The sequence below is a fragment of the Podarcis bocagei genome (genome assembly GCF_964188305.1).
Source record: "Podarcis bocagei genome assembly, chromosome: 9".
Classification (NCBI taxonomy): domain Eukaryota; kingdom Metazoa; phylum Chordata; class Lepidosauria; order Squamata; family Lacertidae; genus Podarcis; species Podarcis bocagei.
The window spans coordinates 32727675-32754558 of record NC_138134.1 but is presented as its reverse complement, the minus strand read 5'-3'; the positions used below and the strand labels follow the sequence as shown (position 1 = coordinate 32754558).

At 47.8% G+C, this 26884-nt stretch overlaps 1 protein-coding gene and 1 long non-coding RNA gene across 5 annotated transcripts; one reads left to right on the top strand and one right to left on the bottom strand.

Annotated features, from left to right (window-relative positions):
- Nucleotides 1–12314: 12314 nt before the first annotated feature.
- Nucleotides 12315–18637, bottom strand: HAND2 (heart and neural crest derivatives expressed 2). Of its 2 annotated transcripts, XR_014011741.1 has the most exons (3): nucleotides 17392–18637; nucleotides 12796–13148; nucleotides 12315–12695 (listed from the first exon to the last, which is right to left on the bottom strand). XR_014011741.1 is itself a non-coding variant. In XM_081209112.1 (2 exons), the coding sequence occupies exons 1-2, from the start codon at nucleotides 17971–17973 to the stop codon at nucleotides 13050–13052; spliced, it is 681 nt and encodes a 226-aa protein (XP_081065238.1). In that variant the 5' UTR covers nucleotides 17974–18637; the 3' UTR covers nucleotides 12315–13049. The 2 variants fall into 2 exon arrangements, 1 of the variants encoding a protein (XP_081065238.1); XM_081209112.1 differs by having other exon boundaries at nucleotides 12315–13148.
- Nucleotides 18638–18792: 155 nt separating this feature from the next.
- Nucleotides 18793–25944, top strand: LOC308595170. 3 transcript variants are annotated; one of them, XR_014011843.1, is made up of 4 exons: nucleotides 18793–18910; nucleotides 19710–19772; nucleotides 23098–23252; nucleotides 24949–25944. It is a non-coding gene; the product is annotated as an uncharacterized lncRNA (long non-coding RNA). The 3 variants fall into 3 exon arrangements; XR_014011844.1 differs by having other exon boundaries at nucleotides 18795–18910; nucleotides 19707–19772; XR_014011845.1 differs by lacking the exon at nucleotides 18793–18910 and adding an exon at nucleotides 18926–18993 and having other exon boundaries at nucleotides 19707–19772.
- The last annotated feature ends 940 nt before the right edge of the window (nucleotides 25945–26884 follow it).

Genomic DNA, 26884 nt, shown 5'->3' with positions numbered 1-26884 from the left:
CAGGAAGTCCTCCAGGTCAGAGCCTCTGCCAATTGTGTCCAGACAGGTAAAGGGGCACAACCTATATAAGCTGCTCACAGCCCAGCGGCCTGCTCTCTCTGATCCCTGCTATCTGATCTCTTCTCTTTGATGCTTCATCAATGACTAGGGACGTAGGACATGGGCTGAGTCGCAGCTCAGGCTCCAATTCTAATCTAAACTATAGTATATGTCTGTTACTACATTTTAAGCCTGCCTCAAGACAGCTACTGTGAAACTGAGTGAGTCTAACTTTACTTATAAGAAGACCGTTTTAAGGGATTATTGTTTTAGGGGGGAGGGGGAAATACCAGGAAATTCAGTCTGTAGCAAAGCACCCTGGATAAAAATGAAAAGGCTAAAGCTATTTTATCAACGGTTTCCTTATTTTTGCTGACAAAGGGATGCTCTCTGCTGAACTCACAAACGTAAGGAAAGATAATATCTAAGAAATATATCCTCTCCTACTTTCTATGCACATCCCCGAAGTTTTCGCTTCAGACACCGGATTCCTCCAAGTGCAAATTATTTGTGTCGTCTTTTGAGGAAACCTGCGCTCCTCATCTAGTCTCCTCAAAGCATAAACGCAGAGGTGCCTGACGTCTTCGTTTTGATCAGGGTATCAATTGCACCAGCCATTTAAGTATAAGATTCGGAGCACAATCATGTCTGCTCAGAAGCAAGTCCTATTGAATTCAATGGGGCTTCCTCCCAGGGAGCCTTCCACCCATTCCTAAATCCATGTAGTTGCTTGCAGCGCTTCTCTCTTGCGTTTAGGGTGCGATGCCAACTTTGAAAGACAAAATATTTTTAGTTCCTGAGAAACGATTGCCGTTTTAATACCGCCTATTTAGAAGTACACTCGTTGACACCAATTAAGATTTATTTACGAATTAATTTGTTTTAGGGTCTGGGTATAGTTACCACGTCTGCTTTCTCGCTTGATTTCAATACTTGGAAATAAGTGTTGCTATTTCGTCGTCGTCGTCCCCCGCCCCGTCAAAGCGCAAACGCCCCATGTTTTCCTTTCGGATGTGGTTGGACCAGAATCCGAAGCCTCAGCTCCGCATCCCCCTTGGCTTAACGAGGAATTGTGGCTTTCCTTTTGCAGACAGTGAAACTTGGCCGTGTCATTGGCTGCAGCAACGAAAGCCTCTCGTCTCTCAGGCCAATCAAAGCTCGGCCCCTGGCCAGCCTTCGGCGTCTTCCCTTAATCCGGCGCACAAATAAACCCAAGGTTCTCTCTCTGTCTCCTCTGCTGAATATATTATCAGTCGCCCCGCCTCGCTTTCCCGGTCCCACCATTTTAGGGCGACTCGAAAGATTCGCTTGCTGCACAATCTGGTTGAGGAATATTCTTACGCGAGAAGGATCCCCACAGCTCTCTTAGAGCAAGTTTCACAGGCTGCTTTCCTGGGGGAGGATCAGGAGCCTGAGGAGCGAAAGAGGGCTTGATATGAGACAGAGTTCCGCCCAGGACCGGCTCTTAGATGTGTAAAGCAGGATTATTGCACTTTAAACATCTATGGCATCCCCGCAATAATCCCGGGTCGGAACTGTAGTTTGTGAAGGGCCCTGAGAACTGTTAGGAGACTCCTCTTCCCCTCACAATTCTCAGAGTCAATTGCTCTTCCTAGGGAGTTCTGGAAATTGTAGTTTTATATCAGGAACAGGGGCTCTCCTAGCAGATCTCAGCACCCTTAACAAACTACAGTTCCCAGGATTCTTTGGGAGGCAGTATGCCATGACTACTTGAAGTGGCATGATACTGCTTTAAATGTATAGTGTGGATGGGGCAGAGCTGAGAACTGGAACCCTGGATGGAAAGAAATAACGTACAGTATATAATAGAATGCATTTAGATTTAGTGCAGGAGGGGTGAGAGGTGCAGAGCTACATTTAGCCACAGGGGCCTGAGGTTACCAATCCCTGGACTAGAGTTTCCAGGGAATGGTGCAGCTTCTAGGCAAACCTTTCTTCAGATACTTCTGGTGCAGAGTGGAAGAGTGGTACACAGCAAAACAAGAAAGTGGCTCATCTGTGTTCAGCAGTGTTGTGCTATATAATCAATCAATAGGTCTGTCTACTCTGTTATCCTCTCAACAGTTTGTCCTCTCTAGCAGTTAGTATTTGTGCAAGACCATTTAAATTTAAGGGGAAAAGCATCCCATTCACTCTGGATTCATAGAACTGCACAGTTAGAAGGTATCCTGAGGATCATCTATTTCAGCTCCCTGCAATGCAGGGATATTCAGCTGTGCCATACGGGGACTGACTCTGCAACCTTGGCATTATCAGCAACATGCTCCACCAGCTGAGCTACCAGGGGTGGGTAGATTACATCTATTGAAATGGGGGGAAATTGAAATGAAGGGGGTTTCAGATCACTGTAGGCTTCAGTTATGTTCCTCCTCTTACCTGGGCAGCAGATCAACTTTCTTCAACAGAGGAGAAAGGAAAAAAGTTGGGTGTAAAAGAGGCACTCTGCCCATGCTTTGACCAAGTTGATTGCGGCGTATGTATGTCTCTAGATTTGTATTGTGCAAATCTATTGAAATATTTCTATCTCACTCTCTAATGCAACATATTTGAAAATGAAGATATTTCACTGTGCAAACTGGAAGCCTTTATAACACACAAAAGATCTCAGGATGTTTTTATTTCTAAGGGATTGTTTGTTTCAAAAGAATACCAGCAAACCCATCTCCCAATAGCAGGTTCTGGGGAGAAAATATGAACTCCTCTGTACCCTCCCCAGCCTATACCTTTGTAATTTTTGTGTTCAGGATCAGTAAGTGCAGGAAATGCCCAGCAGACTATGAGATATGGCAAAGTACTGTGCTATAAATATCGAAGTTTGTGCTACATTGTGAAACCTGGGCCAGCCCTACCATTAGGCGATTTGAGGAAGCTGCTTTGGGCAAGCAGATTTTGGGTATCATGAAAGGGCAGCAAGTTGCTTGCTGCTTAATTTATTGCATTTCCCCTAATGTCAGCAATGGGGAAGAGACGGGGGGGGGGGCGCTTCTGCCTTAGACAGTGGCGTAGCGTGGGTTGTCAGCACCCGGGGCAAGGCAAGTAATTTGTTCCCCCTAACCCGTGGATTTGCGCCCCCTAACCCATGGATTTGCGCCCCCTAACCCCCAGATGTTGCGCCCGGTGCGGCCGGCCCCCCTGCACCCCCACGCTACGCCACTGGCCTTAGACACCAAAATAATTCGATGGGACTTCAGTAGTATGCACCATATGCCAGCCCTGTTTTGAAACCTGGTGGACCCCTGAGGTGGCAGCCCAGCCAACCCAAGTCTTCCTCTGGTTCTGTCCATTGCAGATCCCTGGCATCTATGTCGATTCTGGAGCAGAGTTCCAAGCTGAAGATGACCCAAATTTTGAGAAGAGCATTGCCACCATTGTATCCAACCAACTTCTCCTCGGAGTAGAACCACTGAATGGAATTGACATAAATTAATCACGTCTATCAATTTCAATGCGTCTACTTTGAGTCGAAGTAACTTTCGATACAGCCCATTGTTGAGGGTTAAGAAGACAGACATTCCCAGGTCCTTGGAAATATTTTCCAGTGCTTCCATTATCTGGTCATCAGATTCCCCCCCCCCTGCCTTCCAAGAGATTTGCAGCAAAGCGAAATGAATCCAGCATGCAAAACCTCAATAAGACAAAAAGGATTCAGAAAACGCGAGGTTTTCTTGGATGAAAAGACAGAATTAGGAGAGAAGAAAGAAAAGAGAGCAAAGAAAGGCTTCCTCTATATCCCCTCGCATTCCAGCTGGTGGCCTGGAACTTCAGCTGGTGTTTGGAAAGCGGCTTGGTGATTACACCCAAGTCTTGAGCAGGATGGCTCCTCGCCGTCTGATCTGACGTCAGGGTGTCCATAGAGGCTCTCATTGCAAGGCAGGAGGGAGGGAGGGAGGGAGAGAGGAGAGTTCTAATCACTGCCAGATGTCCTTAATAGCAAATATCAAGACTTATATGGTGCCTAAGAATAAATTTGTAATCAGGGCTCCGCGCGAGCCCATCATCAAAGCAGTGGCATTACTGAAGGAATAGGAGGGGGAGAGAGACGCTCAGCTTGAATGGCTACCTTTGGGGGTGAAGGAGAGAGAAGAGAGGACAGGCCCTCAAGAGAGTTCCCTGAAAGGAACAGGTCTCTAACCTCGCCCCGCCCCGTTCTCGAGGCTCTCCAGAATTTATGTGAATATATAATTCAGATAACCATTGCGCTTTAATGTCCATTAAAGGCGGCGGGGGGGGGGGAGGGGAGGTTTAAACAGCTGAACCGTAATCGGCCAATTAGAAATGGAAAAGATTTGAAGGTGCTGGGGTGGGGAGTGTACATATTTCATAGACTGGAAAGCAAAAAGAAGAGCGTGAGAGCATGATAAGCCTGAGTTATAACTGCAGAAGAGGTTACAACAGCGGCAGGAACGTGGCCATCCGTTTATTTTCCACTGTCAAGGGCAGCTCCATTCACAGGAAAGAGACACAGTCCAGTTAAAAAAGGTCCCAGTTTTCAAGTCCAAAAGCACTTCCACCGCCCATGGTAGGGCTGGACTGCAACCTTACTTGGAAGTCATTCGCTTTATTTCAACGGAATCTCCTTCCACGCATAACTGGGATAGCAGTTTAATGTTGCAAATCTTCTGGACTTAATGGCAAGCGTCAAAGACAGGCGTAAAAATCAATGATACGCGCGTTTTAAACGGCTGCCTGGCTGGAGGGTGTAAGGAAATCCGAATAGTTTGACAGTGTAGTAGGGTCTTGCAAACGCGATCCCCCTGCCCGTGCTCACTCAGAAGAGAATCCATTGAAGTTCCATGGGGCTTACACATATAGGGATCCCCAAGTGACATGCGGATCGCAGCCAAAGGAGGCCAGCGAGACGCTCCGCGCGTCATTCTGACGCCAACTTTGACGGAGAGGCTCGCCATCGTTATCTGGCTCGAAGGAAAAACCGCTGTAAATTTCAGGAACCGGGTTGGGGTGGTAGAGTGAGCAATTCCACGGAACATGTGACAAATCCACAACACAGAGAAAGCTCACGGAAGAACTACAAACAAGGACGATCGATCCCAGTGCTCGAAATACAGTCTAATAATTCCTAACACGTTTTCTTTCCAGTTCCTACTACTAACGCCATCTGCTGTTTTTGGAATAAGTATCGAAGAAAAAAGGAATGAATGAAAGGAACGAAAAGCCTTCTTTTTCAAGCCTGACCTCTTTACCTAATCATCTAACAAAAGTAAGATTATAGGAATCCTGGAATACATCCATACACCCCATTCCATAAAGTATAATCTTTAAGACTGGGGAATTTTCATGGATTATCAACTCAGTCCGATAGACGTCTTCTAAGCAGCAATCGCTTTGAGTTCAGTAGGGTTTACGCCCAAGTAATCGAACTGAACACAAGGGTTGTTTACAACAGCATTGAAATTCCTTTAACTGATGTGTGTCCGCGAGTGTCTGGTGCTGATGGGTGTGGGGGTTGTTCTCATGAACTATGATTAGGGGAACTTCATCTTGTAATCGATGGGTGTGTTGCGTAGATTAGGCTGCAGTCCTCTCGTCCGGGATTAGGAACCTGCGGATCTCCATTTGTGGTTGGACTCCAACTCCCATCAACCTCAGCCAGCGTGGGTGATAGTCAGTATTATGAGCCAAATTAATGGTGGGTCACATGTTTTCTACCCCTCGGCTATAGGACTTCAGCCAAGTCCTCGCAGCTCCTCTGTTACAATTGAAGGTACCCTATAGTTCATGAGAACTGTCCCTCATCACCGTCAAACATGCACAGGCGTAAGTCTGTTAAAGAGGTTTCAGTGCTGGTGTAAACAGTCCCTGGTTCAATGCAGACAAGATAATTTTCAACGAGGGAAATACTGATTTCAGAGAATTTGCTCTGTAATTAAATAGATTCCAACCCATCACTTGCACTGAGGAGCTTCAATGTGAGTTTGGTAATGGTAGGCCCTGTTCCGACTAGTGGAGACTGATTTCCATGCAAATGTAAATCAGTAGTAAAATAACAAGTGTCTACTAAACTAGTACTACTAAAACAAGCTATTCTGAAATATGTGGACAGGAGGAAACTATCTGTAGTAAACATGCAAGCAAATCAATATCATCTTGCATTCCTAGGGTATTCGAAGCGCCCTCTTGAGCACAGAATATATATTTGGAAGCATTTCAAATTTGAAACGAATGGTACCTCTTCCAAGCAGATGTATTTGGAGCAGCAGTTGTAAGAAGAAATATGTGGAAAGGATAGTGGTATCCCAAATTGGACATGCTCGCTTTTAAGTTACTTTTGGAAATCTAAGATGTGGGTTGTACATTGAATGAAATCCAGGTACTTTATTCCAGCTGTGAAAGCGGAAGGCCGTGGAGAGGGAATATATTGTGTGGATTGAAATAGCAAACGGTCCACACATTTATATCTGCATATTAAATCTAAGACTGGGCAAGCTGAATGGGAGAGACACATAGGGCAATTCTAATATGTGTTGATTCGGAAGGAAGACCCACTCTGCTGAGTAGGGTTTCCTCTCTGGTAAAAAAAAATTAAAAATATTGTGAATTGCCCTGAGATCTTCTGATGAAGGGCGGTATAAAAATTTAATAAAGAATAAAGTGAATGAATGAATGGGCCTGTAAGAATTCGGACTTTCGCCAAGTCGTGGACAATAACCCCGGAGCGCCAGGACCTTAGCAGTTATCCTGAGCTGCATCTTGTCCACAAACGTAGCTGAAAGGTTAATGTTAAAGTAAGATATATTTAAATAACTTTGCATGTTGATGGAGAGAGAGACGAAAAGTTGGCCACAAACAAAAACAACAAAACATACTGGGTGGTAGGCCTTCGATGGCAGATTCTGAAATCCGATTCACCCGGCTGAATCAGGGCCTTTTTCTAGTGTGCAGCTTTTAAACAGAATCTAAAGGGATATGAAGTCAGCACGTAAATATTGTGGCTAGTTATTCTTTTCACTTCTTCAGGCTGTGATGCACTGCGGCTTAAGCCTCCCCGCAGGAAAATGAAAAGCAAATAGTGCATTCTCGGCGGCTCCCAACAAGGGCCGACCTCCTAAAACTTTGCATTTCCCACCTATTTCAATGCAATCCACTTCCAAACAAGCAAACCTTCAGATTCCCAACCTACAGTTTACCCCTACACAAATAAACGATTTTCGCGGGCTCTTAAAATAAATCACCGCAGCAAGGCTGAAGCTGTAGAGAGAGCAACACCCCATACTGAAGACATTATAGATAAGTGAAGTCCCATTGAAATCAAAGGGAGCTAATTCCAAGCAAATGTGTTTAGGATCGGAGCGCCTCCCTGCAATCTGGAAGCCAGCTACTTTCGCGTAGCTCCAGTTGCCTATTTAAAACAAGTGACGGGAAGGAACAGATTCCAAAAGGCACATTCCTGTCCCACATTCACATATGTGAGATGCTCACCCGACTGAAGTCAGAGGGGCTTCATTCTCTCAATAAGAGAATTTGCACGCTTTTCAGGGCCGCCTTGTTAAAGAAGTCAAACAGTAGATTCCACGGCCCCAATCCTGCGCGCTTTAACTCTGCAGGCCCCACTGAAGCCCGCGAGGCTGGAGCTCAAGAAAGCGTGTAGAGTACTGCAGCCTTAAAACCATTCCAAATAATCCTTTCAAAACAAAACAGGGAAAGTAAGTAAAGATAATTCACATTAATAAGGAAGAAGTTTTATATGCCTTCCAAACACGATTCTTTCCTTATGCTAGTAAGGGAAAGGAGAGGCAAAATGCTAATTTTGAAGGCCATGATGGAGAATTAAACATACTTGTGAGCTATACTGTATCTGAAAATCATTAAACACCATGGCACATGCTACTATCACTTTTTTTTTTTAAAAAAAGTATATTCCATTCTCGCAAAACTGTTGCCCACAAGCAGAATACATTTGCATGGAAGCGAGTCCCTAGGGAGTTAATGCTGCACGCCAATGCTAGTGGATGGGGTGCAACCCAGGTTCGCACGTGTTTACCCCCAAGTAAGTGATCATAGGACTAGGCAGGGTTACAGGGCGATCCGCAGCCGATAAAAACCATCCAGGGATTTCAATTAGAATGTGGACTGTTTCCTGGTCCCATTGCACTGGGCCAGAAAACCAAATCTATTTCGAGGCAATTTGCTTCCCGAAAAATGTGCTGTATTCGGGATCATGAGGCTAACGACCGCAGCCTGGCGTGGCGTCTCATCCTGGGAAGATTTGCTGGGAAGCAAAAGTCCCACGGATCAGAGCAGAATTCCCTGCCTTGTTCACTGTAGAAAGTCGCCCTCGCCACAACCCTCCAGATTTCTGCGTCAACATGCAGGGGGATGGCTCTGCGAGGGTGATTTGACGATGGCTACCAACCCGATCCTATGCATGTTTACTCTCAAGTGAACAAACGCGCCTAACAGAGAGGGGAGTGGGGTCTCCTTGAGGATTAAAGAAACTTCAGTGAAACACCCGCCTTGCATCCAGGCGCTTCGTCCTCTCTGCGATGCGCGTTTCCAAACCAGCTGCAGAAGATTCTCTCCTTGGCTGTGGCTCATTCATTAATTTCCCCTCTCGGATTACCTACCAAATAGTTGCTGCGGCCTCTTAAGCCATTATTGCCAGCCAGGAGGCGACGCGAGAGAAAAGGATCCTGATCTTTTTCTCAGGCCTCTCTATCTCTTCCCTCCCTGTGGCGCTGGTTGCGCAGCGGTTATCATCCCAGGGAAGGGAGTGGGGGGTGGACAAGGCGACGGAGAAGTTCATGCCTGACCTTAGCGAGAACTTTACAGATAGAGAGGGAGAGAGAGACGTTGCCAGGCTCGTCCCCAGTTCCCAGCGAGTCGCTGCCCGAAAGGACCACGTCCCAAGAAGCGAGAGAGGGCCTTATCAGGCTCGCAGCTCCCGCGCAGCGATCTGGGGCCAGGGCTCCTGACATCCCAATCGACCATCAATTTACCTTCCACCGCCCCGCTTCCCCATTTAGCTTTTAACGTCAAAAGCTACATTTTTGTCGGCTCCGGCCTGTCTAGGGCTCTTGCGATTTAGCTCCAGGAATGATTGCTCCTGAGAAAATAGCAACAGCCCCATTACCGAGCAATTAAAAAGGATCTCTCCCCCCCACCCTTTCCCTCTCCCCCTCTTTCCCCTCTTAACCCTCGCCCGCCCACCCGCCATCACCTTTCAGTGGGTCCGATGGCCCCACTCGTTTAGACAAAGAGAGGGAGGAGGAGGAGGACTGGAAGCCAAAAGTCCTATTGATCATCTAGTGGAAAGGGGAAAAAATGCGGGTCAGTCAACCTGGTCTGTTTCTATGGTTGAGATCCTCCGCGCACACTTTGAAATACCTCTTCACGGAAGTCAGAGGATTTCTTGGGTTGGGGGGGGGTTGTTGTCTGAGAGCTTAGATCGCTAGCGATCGGTACACACATTTAAGGCCTGGCCCGGCAGACACTGTTATTATTCTCGTGCGGGACTCTTATTTCTAGCACCAGGGGTCGAAAATGGTGCAACCGAGCTAGTATCTATGATTACTTGGAAGTCAGCGCCGCGGATTTCAGTTTCTCAAGTAAACGTGGGTAGGATTGCAGTCTCAAAGCTCTTGACTTTGGGTGGGATCCTGACGATTCTGTAGCATCTTTCGATTCTAGGGTGGGGGAAGCTTTAAAGTAATGCATAAACATGTTCACACGGAGTTAACAGTCTCTCTCTCTCTCTCTCTCTCTCTCTCTCTCTCTCATACCACCTAAGCGACTGGATGATCGACTATTTCGACAACACGACGGGCCTTATTCCCCAGGAAGAGTGGCATTGGTGACCGTGTGAGCTCGTGCGTACACGTGTGTGAGAGAAAGCCTAGATCGCTCAAGTATGCTCTCTACTGCAAACAAACAAGTGCAGGTTTTCCTTTTCTGCTGCTGCTTGGGAAGGAAGGGTTGAGAAGTTTGAATGAGGAATAATTTATTCATTAAATTGGGGGGGGGTTCCTAAAAGAAGAGGTGGTGGTGGAGAATCAACCCTTAAGCACTCGCTGCAGCCTCGGGACATAGACCCGCTTCTTCTAAAATCCTAGTTCAAAAGCACTGCGTGGATGTAACAGTGCAAACATAACATAGAAAGACTTGCCAGTCGATATTCTGGGCCAGAAATCTACAAACACACGAGGACGGGCGGCATGTGGGAGTGGGAAGTTTGCGCGATCCTGGAACCAGTTGTTTCTCTTTTCTATCCAGAACTTTGGATAGCGTTGAGCAAGATCTACGAAAAATCGTACTGGGTTGGAAAGGAGAGATTGGATCAAGCTACAACAGCAGCTGGAGTTAACTTTTTGGAAAAGAAAAGTGTGAGGTGGGGTTGGGGGGGGGAGAGAGAGGGAATGTTCCTTCCCAGGCAAGTGTCTGTAAACACAGCTCTTCCCAGCCTCAGTTACCTGACCCCGGGACTGGAAGAGGGCACACCACGTTGGCCTCGTTGTTGTAACCTCGCAACCTTCCTGTTGTCAAGGCGGCCTGGCCAGCGGTGTAAAAGGCCCCTGCTTATCTTTTTATGGGCAGCTGGAAATCTACCTTCTCTCATCGTCAGAGCACGGCCAGGGCGAGCCATTTTTTTTTAAAAAAAGGGGGGGGGTTCAAAAAACAACAGCCACGCACATCAGAGACATCTGGGGCAGAGCCAGCCAGCCTGCGCGGATGTCTTGTTCCATTCACGCCGGGAGCCCGGGGGCTACAGATCTATAAAAGTGAGCTCGAGAGAAAGAATGAAAAATCCTCTCGCTTAACCTTGAAAGCCCGATTAAGACCCAAGCAAGCTTCCTCAGGGGACAAGCTTAAACCCCACGCAAAACGACGGACGCCATTCGGTTCCTAAGTCCTCAACCTAAACTCCGTTAGCGCCGCTTATGTTTTCAGGCCGGTCAAGAAAAGGCTGAAAAGAAAACTCAGGACTGAGCAGCAGTATTGGGAAATTTTGGGCAATGCTGTTGCGAAGAGGGAGCGTGGTCCTTTAAAAAGGGACGAGAATGGCGGGGCTTTCCTATTTCGCGACACCAGCGTTTCTTCGGGTTGTTAGAAGCCAGCGTCGCCTTATGGAGGCGCTTTCTAGCCCTGGTCAGTTTCAAGGAGGTTCAAGGCTGTTTGCCCGGCCTGGTGGCGTTTCCACCCCAAGAGAAGTTTCGGTAGCACAAGCCCATTTTATTCTCTTCCTCGCTCCCCTTAAGAACATTACAGAGCCCAATTCGGAAGCCCTTGCCAGAGTAGGATTACACTTACACACACACACACACACACACACACACACACACACACACACACAATAAATGGACTCGCTGCAGTCAATTGGAAGGAAAAGTGCAACCCAGGAGAGTTTTAGGGAACCACAAAGTTAATATCCAGGTCACCGTATCTCACTGTAAATCTTGCATTTCTCCCCTTTCCGAAATCCCTAGCCTTGCTCCCTGTTTCATACTTGACATAAAGCTCCAAGTTACATAATCACTTATACGGTATACCGAGGTTTCCTAAACCATCTTTGGCCTGGCCCCAGCCAAAGCACGAGGGCGCTTCCACAGCACAAACCTCTCCCTACAACGCCCTGCCGGTTGTCACCTCTGAAAGCAATACGCTGAGAAAAACAGCTCGCTCCGATAAGCACGAAATAAATATCCAGATTAGCTCCCGTCCGCAGTATCCTCCCCCATTCGCAAGCAAACACCTTTAGAAATCACTAAATTATTACAGCTTCAGTAAAACTAAACAACCTCTCTCACTCCTCAGAGAAAACAAAGCAAAATTTGTTTCTGACTTGATCTAGTGCTCTACTACGGCCCATATAAAGTACTATAAAAATATCAACCTGAGAAATAGTATTTGGCCCAGTGTAAATGCTTCCCTGCCCCCTGAGCACGGGTGGAATTTACTTCCGCGGAAACGTGGTCAGGATCGCAGCCAAAGTCTCGAAAAATATATATATCTCCCGCCTTTGATATTTCTCTTTTACCCTTTCACCGGGGTCAAAACACAAGGCATAAGCTTACTACCCCATTCCTATGCCGCGCGTTTACTCGGAAGTAAATGTCACCGCTTCCAACGAGGCTTTCGCAGGCAACACCAGCCCACAAGATCTCAACTTGATATGTCATCCTGGCCATTTACTTCCAAACGTCAGCTATTGTCTAGCTAACGTTTGGAAGTAAATGGCCAGGATGACAATAGCAAAACTCAGGAAGGAAAGGGGTTAAAAAAACATTTCAAGGCATCGAACATTTTCGTTTTAGAAAACACACACACAGTGGTTTATTGAATACGTACAGCGTTTACACCTTTGCGTTATTAAATTCAGCTCCACGGACGATTCGTTTTTACTTTTATTTTAATTTTAACGTTCGGTTCGCTTCCTTGAGGACCGAAGTGCACTTGGACAAAAGAGCTGTCGCAAAATCTCTCCCAGCTCTTTGAGCGACCACAATGGGGAAAAGGACAAACCTGGGAAGCCCCGGACTCGGCCCAAGACGCAGAAATTGTGGGCTCCTGCTTTGAGATCGCCATCAACACGTTGACCCAACGGGGCAAGTATTAAACACATACACTTCACATGACACCCTAATGCCTGCAAGATTTCTTTCTTTCTTTTTGTCCCGTGTGTTCTATACAAATAAAGCAAAAATAACATTCAATGAAGGGGAGAGAGGAGGAAGGGGGAGGGAACAAAACAAGAAACTATGGAGACGCCATTATCCCCCTTACCACGCCGGAGTTTTCTTCTTCATATATTCAAATATGGAATGCTTTTCTTCCAAGATCCGCGGGTTTCTTTTTGGGTTTTTTTTAAAGGCGAGACTAGGGGAGGGAAATTGCACATAAATAAACCAGACGATTCCAAAACAACAGCAACAACGAGTCCTCAGCTCGGCAGCGGCTCTCTCGAAGGCGCAGAGAGTCCCCCTGCAAGACGAGGCTTCTTCGCGCGCTCCTTCCCTGCAGTCCTGCGAGCGCCTCCCTCATTGCTTGAGCTCCAGAGCCCACACGTGCTGCGGCCAGCCCGTCCTGCCTTTCGTCTTCTTGTCGTTGCTGCTCACTGTACTTTTCAGGATCTCGTTCTGTTCCGGGAGAGGAGACGGAGAAGAGAAACAAAGAGATTATCTCCCTGCGTTTTATCTGGGTTAACCTCCTCCCGCCCGCACCCCTTTGGCAGGAGGGAGGCGTAGAAGGAGCCTCGGTCCGTTTGCTGAGAGGCCTCGGAGCAAGCGGAGCAAGCTCTTCTTCTGAAACGGGCTTTCTCGCAAAACGTGGAGGGATCAGATCCACACACTTAACACAACCCAGCTAGGGCTGCGGAGTTGGTGCAATGGAGTACGCTTCCCTGAGCCTTCTGAGCAGCCGCTGTGTGTATAGGATCGCCTGAAGAGCCGGATGCAGCGCAAAAGCGCAACCCTTGGGAAGGAAAGCGGCTCCCACGGCGACCCAACACGCGTCTACTCAGTTCAAGGCCTGGGAGTTTACACCCAAGCGAAGCTTGCACAGAATTGTAGCCTCATCTATAATATAGTATTTGTTGTGGCCTGCTTAATTTTCCTGCTTACCGATTTTCTGAATCGGCTCGCTCTCCAAACGCGAGCGAACAGTGCTTCTCCAAATATAGAATGAACTTTATTTTAGCTATAAAAGACTGTCATATGTGCAGGCGTTGGACACACACTTTAAAGCAAAGCAAAAAATAAATAAATAGTCCTTCGGCTCACTGAACAGCCCAAGAGTGTATAAGCTACCCAGAATCTCAGGTTGCTGGACAAAAGGCCTGTGAGGTTGTGGGATATGTGTCTAAGTAAACACTGAACCTACAAAATAAATCAGCCCCCCCCAAACGACTTTGCATCTACTCATTCATCATTCTTCCCCCCACTTCTCAATACTGTCTACACAATAACTCTCTCTCTCTCTCCAACTGAATGGAAAACGAATAGATTTAAAATTCCCCTATACACACACGTGTTGTATATGTTTACTGGTTATAAATGGCCAAGTCACAAGGAGGGATAAGACCCAGGGATTCCTCTTGGAGACGACAGTCACCAGAGCCTGCTTGTAGCCTTCCTGTATTTCCAATAAAGTCCTTCCAAGGCAATGAATGCCCTCATCCCGGTATCCCAAGTTAAGGAATTAATGTGTAAGATGTGCTGTATAGCTTCGCCTTCCCCCCATGTTAACTTAGACCCTGAGCAGACCTGGAAGCACCGACCGCGGGTTTTCTTGTGAAACAGACATGCTTAGGATCTGAGAGTACTGGTCTGCTGAGTATTGTAATATGGGCAATATCCGAGTCCCAAAATACTTGGAAATATCTTCCCACCACCACCCCTTGGGGGATCGTCTCTTTCGAATATTGTGCACTCAAACCTTTTTTTAAAAAATGCCAGTTCAGAGTGCTAAATGCAATTATTTGGATATCCCACCTATTTCAATGGAAGATGTTTCCTAGAGCTTTAGGATAACACAGCAAATGTATGGAGTCTACTTTGGATTTTTATTTTATTTTATTTAAAAATGCATCCCAAGTGTTTTTGTTCAGGATTGTTTGTAACCTTAACCATTCTAATCCGGGTTGAGATTCAATTTCCAGCTCTTGGTCCCTTAGCAACTGCTGTTTTTGTTTTTGTTTTAAAAAAAACATCCTTCCCTTTTATATTTAAAGAAAAACAGAAAACTTGTGATTGTAACCGGTTTCCTCTTCCCGCTCGCGATTAACTAGGCATATTCTATAGGTTAAATTCTTGGAGGAAAGGAAGAAGGCATGATATTTTGAATTATTGGTGGAAGGCGGAGCTCGCCCCGCAATACATTTGTCTGATAAGTTCAAAGTAAATAGAACCTTCCTGACTTACTGTGTGATCAACGCGTAGCTCAGGAACTCCAGTTAAAGGGTTCAGTATTACTATGTGTCCTGCAGATTGCAGCCTTATGAGGGAGTGGGTTCCAAACACACACAACCCTCCGCTGGACTGAAGCCTGGAACAGAACATCTGAAACCCCACTGATCTGTGTGTGTGTGCGTGCGTGTGTGTGTGTGTGTGTGTGTGTGTGTCCGTCCTACTCTTTCCCTAAAGGGATCTGTCTTTGTCGACGTTTCTTTAAACCGCAGGCTCTCTCAAGAGATTTGCTGGCTGGGGCCTCAATCCACAACTCATCAGTTCCAATCCACAACTCACTAATTTAAAGACAATCCCGTTTGCTTTAAGGGAGAGTCCCTTGAAATCAGCGACTTGTCGATTAGGAGAGCAAGCCGATTAGAGTTTAGCTCAGAAAGCGGAGCCGGGACATTTTCACTCGGATCCGCAACTGAGGGCGAAAGCGAAAGGCTGGCATTGAAACTGACTAGAAACTTGTCCCTGGCATCAAGGAAGTCTCTTGTGACATTTTGGTTACCTTAAGAAAGGCATTGCCCTAACGTGGATTTTGGACTTTGTTTCCAAATGGATACGTTTGAAAATGGTCCCTTCGGTTTTCACGGCGGCTTTACTTTCGAAGGGAGTCTGCGTTTAGGGTCAAGGGTTTAGGGATGGCCTCTGAAACAGCTTCAGTCCAAAGCCTATCAGTTTAACCGGTTTGCGGAGCTTTTGCCAATGCTGCAGAAATTAAAATCACTCAAGAGGCTGGTTCAGGTGAAACGAATGGGGTTTACGGGCATCCCCCCCAATAAAGACTGAGGTCCTTAAATTTAGAGCTTCAGAACACTGCTCCAGCGAAGTCAATGGGAAACACCCCATTCCGTATGTTTTGAAGGGCCAAGAAGGATTACTATGGGATAGCGAAGAATAATCTCTCTAAACCAGTTTGTGTCTCCCCTCGCCCCGCGATGCTGCTGAACTACAAAGCCTTGGCCCTGCTGGCTGAGGCGGCCGGGATCTGTAGCCCCCCCCCCCAACAGCGGCGTAGCGTGAGTTGTCAGCACCCGGGGCAACGCAAGTAATTTGCGCCCCCTAACCCGGGGCAAGGCAAGTAATTTGCGCCCCCCCAACCCCTAACCTGCGAGTTTCCGCTGGCGCTGCCGTGCAAACAACGCTGCTTGCCCGGAGGAGGATGGAGGCAGAAGCAGCCGCCGCCTGTGCCTGGGCCGAGGGGATGGCGGCGGCGGCAGGGTGCAGAGGCTGCCCGTGCCCGGCCAGGCGTCGGTGGCGGCGTCGGCGCTGCTGCAGCGGCTGCTCCTCCTGCGAGCAGTGAGCGGAGCGCAGCCACAGCGACGGCGGGGGGCGCGCGCGCTAGGGCGCAAGGCTGGCGGTGGCGGCGGGGAGCCCGGCGGAGGAAGGAACTTGTCCCTTCCCTCTGGACTCGCGCCCCCCCCCCAGATGTTGCGCCCGGTGCGGTCGGCACCCCTGGCACCCCCCACGCTACGCCACTGCCCCCCAAGCCTGCCCTAAGGCCTCTCAAGTCGGGGAAGGAAAGTGATGGAGTGGCTCCCGCTTGCGCGTTCCCTTCCTGAAATCTTCCACGTATTTACGGATTCACAGCCTTCCTATCAAATAAAGAACGTGTGCGCGAGAGGGAGCCTGTAAACGAGCCGGGTCCTACCTGCTGTGATCCTATCTGGAAGAGGATAGGGAAGTATTTCACGTGTTCGACACGTTGGTTTCCCACAGCCCAGAGAGCAACCTTCGCAGGCTGCGATCTTCCGTGGGTACGAATGGACTTGGAGCCAAAGCCAACGTTTTAGCAGAGGCTGCCCTCAGAATATTTCCTTGGAAATTAAATCCCATGGAAAGCAAGGACACGGGACGCTCCTTCCCCCCACAATAAGGTGGAGGCAACCCTTCCACAAGTTAACGGGATTTTCCCCAAAGCAACTAACTGCATTCTTAGGTACACCCTACTGGTTTCAATGGAGCGTTGCTCCCCTTCGAGAAGCTTAGATCTCCCTTTCCATTCCATTCTCTCGGGACGTAGCCTTACAACCCTATCCTAGACGTGTTTGCACTTCACTGGGCTATGCTTTTCAGGGGCTCCACGAAGTCCTCTTTGGACACACTTTCCCTAAAGCACTGGGGCGGGAAACCTGTGGTCCTCCACGGCTTGATGGGCTACACCTCTCATTCCCAACACCCTTGACCATTGGCCATGGGGCCGAGGAAAACTGCATTCCGACAGTCGCTGGAATAGGAGGAGGAGGCCGCCTCCCTCTTCTTGACTGCTAAGGAAGCAGACTTGGAGAGCAGCTACTTCTGGGGGAAAGAAGGTCCGGCTCCCCACTCAGGAGAAGAGCGTCCTCCTTCGGACTGGGCTTGGGAGTGTGTGTGGTTGTGCTCCAGCGCTCCCTCCCCACCCCCTCCCTCCCTCCGGGGCCGTACTGACCAGCTCCTTCTTCCTCTTGTCCTCCTTGACGTCGGTCTTCTTGATCTCGGCCTTGAAGGCCTCGGCCTCGCCGTTGGCGTCGTCCTTCGCCAGGAGGTCCATGAGGTAGGCGATGTAGCTGGTGGCCAGGCGCAGCGTCTTGATCTTGGACAGCTTGGTGTCGGCGGGCACGTTGGGGATGCACTCGCGCAGCTCGGCGAAGGCGCTGTTGATGCTCTGAGTCCTGCGCCTCTCCTTGCGGTTGGCCGTGCCGCGCCGCTTGACCGGCCGCGGGCCGCCCCCTAAACCCGGCGGCCCGCCGCCGCTTCCCGGGGGGGCCACGCCGCCCACGTAGTGCGCGGGGGGCTCCAGGCCCGGCGCGCCGTTGGCGTACTCGGGGCTGTAGGAGAGCGCCATGCCGTAGTCGGGAGGAGACATCTCCGAAGGGTGGCTGCTGATCAGCCAGCCGTGGAAGTAGGGGTTCTCCTCGTGGCCGCAGCGGCTGGCGGCGGCGGCTGCGGCGGCGGCTGCAGCGGCGGCGGCGAAGGGGTAGCCCTCATGGTGGACCACGGGGTGGTGCGGGAAGCCCCCGACCAGACTCATCGCCGGGGCCCCGGGAGCCCCGCGCCCCCGATCCGGTCCCTGGATCTGCGCTGCCGAGAAGAGCGTCTTAACAGAGGCTGGTGGCCATCGGAGGAGAGCTGCAAAGCCCCCCGAGCCCCCTGGAGGCAGCAGGATCAGGGCCTCCCGCGGCACTCATGCGGCCCGGGAGGTTGGGGCTGAAGGGGCGAAGGAAGACAAGAAAGGGGAGCAGGGTCCCCCCTGAAAAGAGGGACCCCTCCCGTCTCCAAGAGGTGAGTTTCCCTCGCTGTCTTTTTTCCTGTGGCGTCTTCTTAGAGGGATTTTAAATTTATATATGAATACAACTTGGGGGGGGGATGTTTACTTACACCTGCATTTTCCTCCGACAGCCTCCCCTTGGCTGGAATGTCCCCCCCAGCTTGCCCAGTCGGTCCAGTTCCTTCTCCTCCCTGGACGGGAAGCGACTCCTGCGGTTAAATCTGACCGGCTCCCATCCACTTTGCTGGCTGCTTCGCAGCTTCCCCACCAGGGAAATCCGCAGCTCTTCCTCGCCCCGATGGAGAAGCTGAGGAAGAGGACGAGAATGAAGAAGATGGTGGTGCTGGCGACGATGGAGGGGAAAAAAAATCAAGGCTCAAAAAAGGCTTCCCGGTGTCGGCGCTGCGCTGGGCACTGGTCGAATTTCCCAGCCGATCTCCATGTACAGCTACATGTTTAGGGCAGCTCGGGTTAATATATGTCGTCAGAGGCTCTGCGGGCCAATCCGGGCAGCCGGGAGGCGGGGCCACCCTCTGCGGGCCATAAAACTTTTTTTGATCTTCGCGCTGCTAATTGTTCGGCTTCTCTTTTAGGATTGGCTGCGGTTCCTATCCATAATATAATTAAAACAAACGAGGCAAAGGGTCCCCCCCTCCAAGCATCAACAGAGGTTAACGCGAGGGTTTAACAACGTTTCGCTGTAAGTATGCGGGCGTGCATGCATTTATTTGGGTTGATGATATGGAGAGCCAGATGGAGGAATAGATAGACAGGCTGATAGATGTAAGGACTAAAATAGCTGATTATCTCAATTAAGGTGTTCTATGGTTCCAAGGTTTGGAATATACTCTGCATGGAATATAATTATGTTATTATAATTATAATGCACCCGCATGTGAGTATATTTTCTATCACTGTATGCTTGTTTATGATCTTGCAATAGGGACTGTGTTACTCACAGAGTAGTGACAGCAGTAGCGGTGATGTGATGGATTACGAAGTTACAAATGTTTGTTGGGACTTTTTTCAGGATTTTTTTTTTTTTGGGGGTAGTGTGGGACAATCAGAATATTTCCCCCCTAGTGAATGCCACAATATGCTATCACTTGGAGGTACCCCCCTCAAAAAAATAAATGAGATCCATTTCTACCTACAATGTAATCGGAATCGGTGTAACAAGGAGAAATTCTATGACAGTGCAAAATGCAATTGCAGTGGACCTTGTTAATGAGTTTCCTCCTGCAATTCACTTTACAGCAGACTTCTGGTTTGCTTGGGATTTATCCGGAGTTGTCAATAGCACTATACACGTGGCAAAAATTAAACAAGCAAAAACTAGATCGAATCAGTTGTAAAGCGGGGGGATTTGTTTCCTGTCTGTACAAAACAGTCCGTTGCCCAAAAGGCCAAGCACGGGGGTCGGGTGCAAGAGAGATTTTAAGGAATAAATTACTTTTCAAAAGAAAGCAATGTGAACCCGAATCAATTTATTTCAGCAGTTTGGGCGTTCACACAATCCCTGCCTGAACTCAGCTTCCCCTTCACTTAGCCAGCCCAACTGGGTAAGTAACCAAATCTTTTTAACAGCACGTCGTGACCTTATTTTCTCCTTTCACCAAAATTTAAAGATCTGCCTGCCTTCCTCTTGTTTCACCAATAATCATAATACTGAATATATTATATATCTATCTATATCGAAATGCCTAGGCAAACTTAAAGGGGTTTCACTTATGAGCAGGGAGTTGTTAAAGAGATGTTTAATAGGCAGGCCCGGCACAACGCCAACAGATAGAGGGATAGATTTTTGTGCTTTGGAGATGTCGAACACATTGTAACAGGAAAAAGGATCCCCAACTGCATTTCACAGAGAAACTGGTAGCTCGGAGAAAGGAATCTGAGTACATTCCCTGTCTCCTTCCTCCAAGAAGACTCAATGGCTGGGCAAAAGAATCTTTCCAGTCTTGGCAAGAGAACTGGTAGGATTTGGAGCAGATTAGGACGCGGTTCCAAAATCGGAGTTCAACAAATCACCGATCCAGCAGAATCCTTGGAAGGAAATACGATTTCTTTATTTGTGGTCGCTTCCATGGGCTCAAATCCGAGCACATCGGCTTAACTGTTTGCACATCGCAGGCTTTTGCAAGGCCCACAGAGGGGGGAAATGTTCTTGGGTTCCTAATATTCTGAGAGAAGGAAGGGCAGATTAAACATGGAGATGCGGATCCATTCCAAGGTCGCTTCTCTTGTCTTCCAGTTTATTGATTACAGTCTAATCTGAACAGCAAAAGTGAAGGGAAAATATTAAGTCTGCGGTCCCGTGCGCCCTTACTTGAATTACCCTCATTACAACCCTGAGGAGCTTACTCTCGAGTAAGCATGCTAGCACCGGGGCGAAAGGCTTATAGGTTCTCCCTGCCACGCATCCTCACAGCGACAGCGGTATTGAACTTAATTCAGCTGGTGCATTGCAGTGCATAGCACACCTTAGACCGGAGCGTGCCCTCGGCTTTAATATGAATGGAAATTGAATGAAAGGGCGTGGTTGCTGTTTTGCAGCTTTGCTGTTTGCTTAGGGTAAAAAAAAGAAAAGCAACAAAGTCTTATACTCTGATCCTGTTCTATTCAAATGGGAGTGCAATCTGGTCTACAAGTGGATTATGACTAGGATTGTGAACTTTTAACATGAGAGTATCAGGAACCGTCTGCCGCCGGCGATGATCCTAACACCAGGGAGATCCTACATAATTTTAAAACCGTTCCTCTCGTTTGCTCCGAACAGAATACTGTGTGTCTAAAATAAACCTAAGTGCACGGTATATCCCGGTGGCGTGGGTGTAGCTCAGTGCGGGAGTGGAGAGCTGAATTAAATATGCAGAGTAAATAGCGGTAGTATAATGGAAACAAACAGAAATATAAGCCACATGAATGTTATAATGGGACGTGCAGATCTGTTTTCAGTATATTGCGGCGTGTTCCTGTCTCAATCCAGGGCGCTCTCGTGGTTGGCTATTATTCTTTCGAAACCGTGATATACAACGCAGGGAAGAACACCGAGTGCAATCCTAACCATTCAGTCACACGAGAATTGGGCCATGGCTTTCGGTGGGACTTGGGTCGCGCCCACTTACAGTGAAGTATGGCTGTCAGGAGAGCAGCGAGGATGCGAAAATCCGAGTCCTCACCCGGACCACGGTTGCATCCAAGCGTTTGGCCCGATTCAGATTTTCAGGTCCAGGCATATGTTGGCGGCAATCCTATGCCCACAGTTATTCTGGGAGCAAGGCCCTTGGAATTCAGTGTGACTCGCTCCCGAGCAGACATGCAAGGCATTGAACTGTAAAACGATTAACACCCAGATCTCCAAGCAATGTGATCCCGCATTTGGCCTCAATTGATTTGTTTGCAAGGAATATGCTTCGTTATGTGTTCTGACGGAGCAATCCTGTGCACACGTACTGGGAAATAAGATCCCTTGAACATAGGCAGCGGGACTCATTTCCTCCTAGAACAAAATCCTTTTAGATTAGGATCTGAGTTGGTTGGACCACAATCCAGTTTTGACTTTGCGGATCCGTCTGTTCACCAAAGTTTAGCAAGAGTTCATTGCTCCAGAAAAAGCTACGAGGGGATTTGAATAATAGTTGGATGCGCTGTGGTTGGATGCATGCGCGCGCGCGCGCGTTAATTAATCAGTGCAGAAATGTGGGCTTTGCAGAGGCTGAATGGACCTATTTGTTTGCAGACAATTTCGAGTGCAAATAAATGGCGTGCCATCTCTCAGGCGTGCCCCCAACGCAAGTCTGAAAAACTTAAGAGCGGCTGTGGTGAACCGCTGCAGCTGGTTCCCTAATATCTCCAGGGATAAAAAGCTTTGGCAAGCAAGCGGCAGAGCGAAATGCGACCAGAGCCACCTGAGATACTGATCAGAAGAGCAGCCCGCAAACCGTTTAAGGAATGCCATTGGGGTGGGAGGGAGCGGCTTCCCTTATCTAGACGCCCAAACCGCGGCCTTTAAAGCGCCACTTCTTGATTTGCAAAGCGCGCCAATAGGATGCAGCGTCCTGCGGTTCTCAGAAGTTGTGGCTTTATTTATTTACCCCAACCGCCAGGCCGACGCAGCCTGCGCAGGATCACTTATTTTCCTTTCCCATAGTCTCCTTTGAAATCTTCTCCACACACCGGCATGCACACTCTCCGTGCTTCACACAGATACCCTGCGAATAATACTAATAAAAATTGTATGCGCTTTCTTTTCCACTCAAATCCTAAAGGCGTGAGTTCGTAGAAATGAGCACTGAACTCCACTACAATGCAGCATTGATTTCTTTTTCTTCGAGAGGTTTATGATTATTTCCAAATATTGGTGCTGCTTAAAAAGTGTAAAACAGACAGGAGCTCACGTTCGGTGATAGTAGAATATAATATTAGCTCAGACTGAAAATCTGCACACTAATAGGTTGCTTAAGTAAATGATGGTTTGCAGGAGAGCGGTTGTGGGATTCAGTCGAATTAGACCAGGATTCTAAACACTTTATTGCGGATTAGACGTGTTTAGGAGGATGGATCCCAACCGGTTTCAGTTCCAATGTTTCTGCTTCCTGGGATGCAGGATAAATAAATAAACAAACAAACGGAGACACAGATGGAGGATGTTCAGAGTTATGGATTGCGAAGCAGGAGAGGGAGAAAAGGAAAGGTGGACGAGCAAAGGAATAAAGGGAAGAGAAAATTATAAACTAGGAGGATGGCTACGAGGAAATGCGCGTATGCTGGTCTGGAGGATAAAGAGGAGAGAATGAAAAGAAGAAGAAAGAAATGAGGTTGCTCGCTTTGCCGGATTCTAGTCCCAGGAATACATTCATAACTGCTTCTTTGTTGCCTTTCAAGGGAGCTTCGTTGTCCTTCTGGCCTGAGCCTTCCCAAACTGGTGTGGAAAAGTAAAAGCAGCCTGGGCGGAACTGGAGCACCGTGGAGTGGATATTCTGCAAGTCCGAGGGAGGGCGCAGTTCCGCAAAGTGTGTGTCACTGAATCGCAGGTCAAGGTATGTCCCGGAGAGGGTCCTGAACTACGAGTGCCGGGAGGGCTCCGCCTTGCGCAAGGCGCTGGACAGGTGACATAGGCGGGACCGGCTAGATGGCTGCGTTGGGACCCTTTCGGTCCACGTGCTTTCAAGCCACACATTTATTTCTTGGGAGCCAAATTATTTCCCCTGCCTTCTAACTTCCCCTTTTGCTTTTAAAAATGAACCCAAGTAGGGGAAAATATGTGCTTATATTATGCTCGTCTGTATGGGGGGGGAGAGGTGTACTCTTTTGCAGGCATTTGTTTTCGCTTGCAAAACTCATACCAAAGGAGCCTCAAAGACTAACTGAAGGGAATCGAAAACAAAACGCTTTTTGTGTTTTAAGAGTTAGTTTTTATTCGTCCCTCTCCCAACTTATTAACAATGAAGGAGCCGGCACACGGCTTTTAAATTGCCACTTAAAAATGAGTTCTAAAGTCACGTAGCCAAGCGAATGGAGGAAAACAGGAACATAATGTAAAACAAAACACTGGGATCTGATTCATACTGACTCGGAAGCAAATTCTGAGATTTACTTCTGTGCCAGTTTTTGTTCCCCCGTATTGGCTCCTCCGCTCCCAAATACAATCAAATAACAACAGGATGAATGGGACTTGCTCCAAAATATAAGCGTCCGTAGGACTGCAGTCACTGACTTGTACTACTAAACAGCTTCTTTGGCCTCCCAGTGAAAACAGCAGATACACCAGGCGACAGGACGGTCCCCAATAAGAATTGCAACCTCTCAAAACCAGGCATCGTGTGGCCCTCGTTCTAATCTACACACTTCGGCTCGTGATGTTGTCCTGCTCTTTCTTTCTTTCTTTCTTTCTTTCTTTCTTTCTTTCTTTCTTTCTTTCTTTCTTTCTTTCTCTCTCTCTCTCTCTCTCTCTCTCTCTCTCTCTCTCTCTCTCTCTCTCTCTCTCTCTCTCTCTCTCTCCAATCTTCCCAGCGGAAAAGACCGCCTGCATTTATAACCTGAATAACGCGCGGATGTTAAACAGTTTTCTTTAGAAGACAATCGCCACTTTCTCTCCCGCCTCCCTCTCGTTCGTTCCTACCCAAATTGGGATTCTAAACCGTAGTGACTTTTCGTATCCCAATCAAAACCTGTGTTTAGGATCCGGCTGCCCTGTGCTCTTTACAGCCTAACGCCGAACAGGTTGGTTCATCTGGAAGTAAATCGCAGTGAAATGAAATCCAGTCCTGGGTGTATTAATCGCCTTTGAAACTAGTTGCTCGACCTCCTTACATTAGCTGGTGGGTCTTGCGTTCTGCCAAAGTTTCAACTCAGCGTTAGCTCAGCCATAGTAAGGCCAAGGAGTAGCAAATATTTGCAAGGTGGCACCTGAGGTCGTGCGCCCTTCCTCTTTCACCCCCCCCACCAGCTGTCATCACATGATGTGTTGTTTGTTTGTTTGCATGTTTTCAACCCCGCCATTGTATTGCAATAGCAATTCTTTCTCCTTCCCTTTCCTGGGAGCTGCACCCCACGATTTTCAATGGAGGCAAATCATTGCCTTTACCTCCTTTCATCAGAATTCGCCACGTTCATGGAGAGAGAGAGAGAGAGAGAGAGAGAGAGAGAGAGAGAGAGAGAGAAACCTTATAGGGAAAGATCATAATGCTGACATCTTTCTTATAGCTGCATATTTATATCCCGCTCTTCTCTCAGATGCGCTCCATTCGTGTCACGCCCAGCTTCTTTGGATTCCCTTTTACTGCAGACGGACTTCGAGTCATTCGGCGGTCGGGGCAGCGAGAATGGCAACGGAACAGTCTGCTTCCCAGCTCGATCGGAGGGGCTGGATGGATTTAAAGGCTGTCCTGTGACTCCAGCGGGTTTGTGGTTTGCATCTCCTCCTATTAAACCGATTAGAGGCAAGCCAGGAGAAACGGTTGGCTTAAAAACGCCACAGAAACAAGTTTCACTGAAGTCATGAGGAAACACTGGCAAGCAAGCTTGATTGTGTTTTAGGGGGGTCAGGCTACAGCTTGACAGGTTTATTCGCAGAGGCCTGTATCATCTTTCCGCCAAACCTTCTTTTTCTTCAGATTATTAATTTATGCAGAAATCCGGGAGTCTTGAAGGCCAGCTGACATCTGGCGGGCTGCATCTCCCCCTCCTCTTCCCTCCCGCCCCCACCCCAGCAGTTCCAGTTACACAAATCGACTAGGGGAGTAGAAAATACTTGTTTGTGGGTGGGTGGTATCAATAAAGTGTAAGGGCTGGCTTGTTCGACGCGCCATCGAGGCACTGGAGCGCTCCGAGGTTCTTAAGCCATTTCCCAATGTTATTATTCGACAAGCTAGAGAACTATTTGAATGTATGAAGGAGTGCCCAAGCTCGCCGCAGATTTAAGGTGCGAGGGACCCAACTCCGATCTCAAGTCCTGTTTGAAATGCACTATGGTACTTAAATCCTATGGGCAGAAATTTCTGCCCTGCTGAAGAATCTCTAAGAGAAGTCTTGCTAGGGTGACTTTCGCTTTTATCTCTCTCTCTTCCTGCCCCCCTATATACAACAAATATGGACACTATATTTAAACAGTTGTTATTTGCATGGTTTCTTTCTCATCTCTACTGTAATGTCGTCGCCCCCCCCCGCACATTTTATAATTTGTCTTGGGCATATTTAAAGGTAAAGATAAAAATAAACATTTCTCTGTGATCTTCGTTCCATGTTGTTTTCTTTTTGCGTGTAAGAGTCTACAGACCCATGGCACAAAGTCTCTAGAATTAAGCAGAGTAGATTACATGCGATTTTGTTGCTATTCCGTGTCGTCTTTTTCTTTCAGTAATCAAATTTTAGCTGAAGGTGATAGCCTTGGAAGTAAAGCTGTCAACATTGACAATGTTTACTTGGAAGAAACTGCCCGAGCTTCATCATTTGGCGGGGGTGATTCATGGACGTCTTCCTATACAGTAGTTGCGTACAGCAAATATTAGTTGAAATCAAAGTGAGTTGTAAGCAATGTTAGTCCTACTCAGAGTTGGCCCATTGGAATCAATGTGCCTAAGTTAGTCACATCCGTTCATTTCAATGGCTCGTCTCTGAGTAGGAGTAAGGTTGGACACAGCCTAATGGATCTTGCAACATGATGCGGAGATCCTAAACACGTTTACTAGGAAGTAACCTCTTCTGAACAGAGTGGGACTTACTTTTGAGTAAACATGCAAAGGATTGCACAGTAAGACTGCTCACTCAATAGGATCAATATAAGATTATTGTTCTAGTCAAAGGCCATGACAAACTCACAGCAACAGTACCAATAAAACAATGAAGATCATACAGCCATAATATGTGCCAACATCCATGAGGTCCAGAGACCCAAACAAAATCCAATTTTATTTCAAATTAAATCTCAAAATCACTACAACAATTTAGGGATTTTATCTAACCCCCTTTTCCGGATTTTTAAATTCTGTTTTATTTTTTGCAGCCACTGCATAGAGGGCCACTCTGGGTGTTACCAAGCTAATATTGTTACTCAAAAGAAACCGGACCATTTCTGCCACAGTGTACCTGTTTGCTTGTGTGAACGAAGGTTTCAGAGTGCTCACTCAAAATAAAAAGGGGGCTGGCTGGTATCTCCATTTCAGATTCCCTA